The 3,092-nt window shown below is 50.0% G+C and overlaps 1 protein-coding gene across 1 annotated transcript; it reads left to right on the top strand.

Moving 5' to 3' along the window:
* Positions 1-569: 569 nt before the first annotated feature.
* Positions 570-2,799, top strand: Triagg1_7178 (transcriptional regulator family: Fungal Specific TF; the record flags this gene model as incomplete). The annotated part of the gene is made up of 4 exons (XM_062901885.1): positions 570-1,180; positions 1,253-1,260; positions 1,531-2,323; positions 2,388-2,799. The coding sequence occupies 4 exons, from the start codon at positions 570-572 to the stop codon at positions 2,797-2,799; spliced, it is 1,824 nt and encodes a 607-aa protein (XP_062753754.1).
* Positions 2,800-3,092: the final 293 nt, after the last annotated feature.

The raw sequence follows: 3,092 nt of genomic DNA, 5'->3' as shown, positions 1-3,092 counted from the left end.
TTCCAGCGGCGTCTGTTTCACGTCGGCTCTTCTCCGCCTGGCTGGATCTCGGTTCCATTCTTGTTTCGAACTTGCTGGCTGGCTTCTCAGTCTCGTGTTCATTCCCTGAGCCCAGCGAACGACTTTTCTCTTTGGACTTTTTCCTCCCCCTCATCAGTTTGAGACCAACTACCGAGTTACTCCCCCCTTCGTCTTTCTACGTCTTGTACTGGGGCACGGAGAAATCGAGATTGCTACCCATCTTCGTCTAATTACTTCTGGATTGATCGTTGGAAAGAACCACGAGGCTCTATTGTTATCATTTTAATTCCATCTCGTCTCGATATCCCAGATCGCGCCGGGATTTTACTGCAAAAACACCCCTTACCGCCGATATACCACCTACATCTTCGAGTTCCGAATCTCAATTACCAGGAAGAGCACCACTCTTCCGCATCCGTTTCGAGCTTTCACGGGATCTTGTGGCTTACAGTAGCCCATCTGGATGACCGAAACTCGGAATCCTGCTTTTTTGAAACCGGTCACCATCGGTAGTGGCCCAGCTAAGCATTTGAAGGAATATCTCATCCATGACATTTATAACACAACCTTCTAATCCGACGCCGCCCCTCCACCCCGGGCCTCCTCAAGCCTATTCCAACTCGGCCCGCTGTGCCTTCGACTTCAATTGGAGCCGTAAGGAGCTCCTCCCAGAGGAGTCGGCTGTACGGAGTAGGGCATATCCCTCGCCTCCTATGTCCGGCTCTCCGCCTTTGCCTCTGAGGTCGGCTCATGAGGCCGGTGGTCGAGGCGAGGCTCCGAATTTCTACGTCACCTCTAGACTTATCGATGGCCTTCGTGGAGGTCCGACACAACCATCGCCAGCAAATATTCGGGAACAAATTTCGCCAATAGCGAGACCATACCCGCAAGAACCAACGACAAGGTCGCCCTATTCATACCCAAGGCCGGACGAATCGGGGAGAATTGTCCCTTATCCTCCTCAGCATCACCATGGAATGCCCCAAGGAGTTTCACCAGCGCCGTATCTGAACTCAGCATCGTCGAACTCGGAAGCATATCCTGTGCCTGATCGATCACAGGCAGTCGAATCGCAGCCGTTTACATCTCCAAAGTCCCAGAGAAAGACAAAGGGCCATGTTGCCTCTGCTTGCGTACCTTGCAAGAAAGCTCATCTTCGGTAAGTCATCGGTGACTGAAACAGGCGTGCAAGGGTTCAGCAAGCGCAATTACTAATACTCTTTTCCCTTAGATGCGATGGTACGTTGTATTTGTATTTGATTTTGTCCGTTTGAAAAACTACGTAATTCGCCGGTATCATTGCCCTGCGGAGCTGTTTCTCTCAGGGATCACTTATCCCATTTGAAATCCACCAGTGTCATGGATAAAGTGTACAAAACTTTTTAAATCCTCTGGTGGTGGAAGAATACAACCCCCCTTTAACCTTTTGACACCATATAATTATGCGAAAGGGGGGCTCCGCATAGAGGACGGAAGATACAATGAATTTCTAAGCTGACTGATCTATAGCACAACGACCCTGTTCTCGATGTCTTGGTAATGGGAAAGAAGATGCTTGTGTCGACGTTCAGCATAAGAAAAGAGGTCGGCCACGATTACGAGACGAAAGAGATGCCAGATTCGACCCCACGAGATATTCCCATCCCCAGGATGCGGCCCTCAGGAGGCCATTAAGTATACACCCCTCAGGCATTGCAGGACTTTCGCCATACGAAGACCCTCTCCGACGAAGTCAATCCTACCGGGCTCTCGAACCGCCGTCGAATGATGCCACATCGCGCGAATATCAAGAGAGATCCATGGCTCCAGATCCAAATATCTATAATTCATCGTATCCAGGCACACCGCATGCTATGGAGCCTCTGGCGTATCTGAGTATGGAGTTTGATATTGTTAAGGCATCTCCAATGTTCATGGACATAGTCCACGCATCGAGCCCAATAGGGAATAGACTAAGCGACATCGTTACACCACATCAGGCAAATTTCCTTACCAGCCTTCAGAACCAACTTTTTGAAGAACAACGATTACACGAGCCGAATTATCTGCCTCCTATGCTCGGCAGGCTAGATTTAGCAATCAAGGATTTTGGATTCACGAGTGAAGATGTCGCAAGATTTCGCCTTAACCATCTCGAATATTTCAGCTTCGTTGGATATGATGGCTACACAAGGACTTTCCCGCTTCGTTTTGGGCTCGCAAAAGAGGGTTCGTTCTACTTTGTCGTGTTTCTGTTGAGCCTTCAACAGCACCCTCCACAGTTACCGCCTCCGCTACCATCGCATGCACAGCAGCATGCACAGTATGCCCACCATCCACAGCATTCTCAGCAATCTCAGCAATCTCAGCCTGCTCAACATGCGCAGCAACCTCCATATGCGCAGCACTCACAGCATTCACAACACGCGCGAGAACCTGGTACGGCTTATCATCATCCGCCCCCATCCCATCAGGCGGCGTATGGAGATCAGTCGAGTTCTTCCTCGGTTGATTCTTATCGACATCGGCTTAGTGATGGCTCTAATCGATCGCCACACAATCCGGCTCCCTCGAGTACAGGTACCAGCTCGGGAATGCCAACTTATGCGCAGTCACAATTCTCTGGGCCTAGTTATCAGACATCTCAAAATGACCACAACCCTACTAGCCGACCTGCAACTCAACCCTCCTATCACTTACCTCCTATTCGGGCACAGCCGGATCACAGACCCTCGTCTCGAGAAGTCGGTTGGTCCAATGGTGAACGACCAAGACGAGTTGATATTGGAGGCCTGCTAGAGCAGCCCGCCGATTCTGGTAGGCGGTAGTGATGAGAAAGAATGGCCTGAAACCTTGAGGCTATACCGGGCAAAGGGCCATTGTTACAAGTACCAGCTTGGAGCTTTTCTATTCCTTGAGGATTTATCCGCTGGCGCTGGCGCTTCAGGGGGGATGCTTGACTTCCATTACAAAAGTATGGAATAAGCACACTGATTTTCAACACCTGAGCGACATTGGGTTGATGTTTGCTAGCATCGAAAATTACGGACGATGCCAAATTGGCTGAACTTTTGTATCTTGGCGACAGTGTA

This window comes from Trichoderma aggressivum (assembly GCF_033847375.1).
Source record: "Trichoderma aggressivum f. europaeum strain CBS 100526 chromosome Unknown scaffold_031, whole genome shotgun sequence".
Lineage (NCBI taxonomy): Eukaryota > Fungi > Ascomycota > Sordariomycetes > Hypocreales > Hypocreaceae > Trichoderma > Trichoderma aggressivum.
This window is presented reverse-complemented; position numbering and strand designations above follow the sequence as displayed.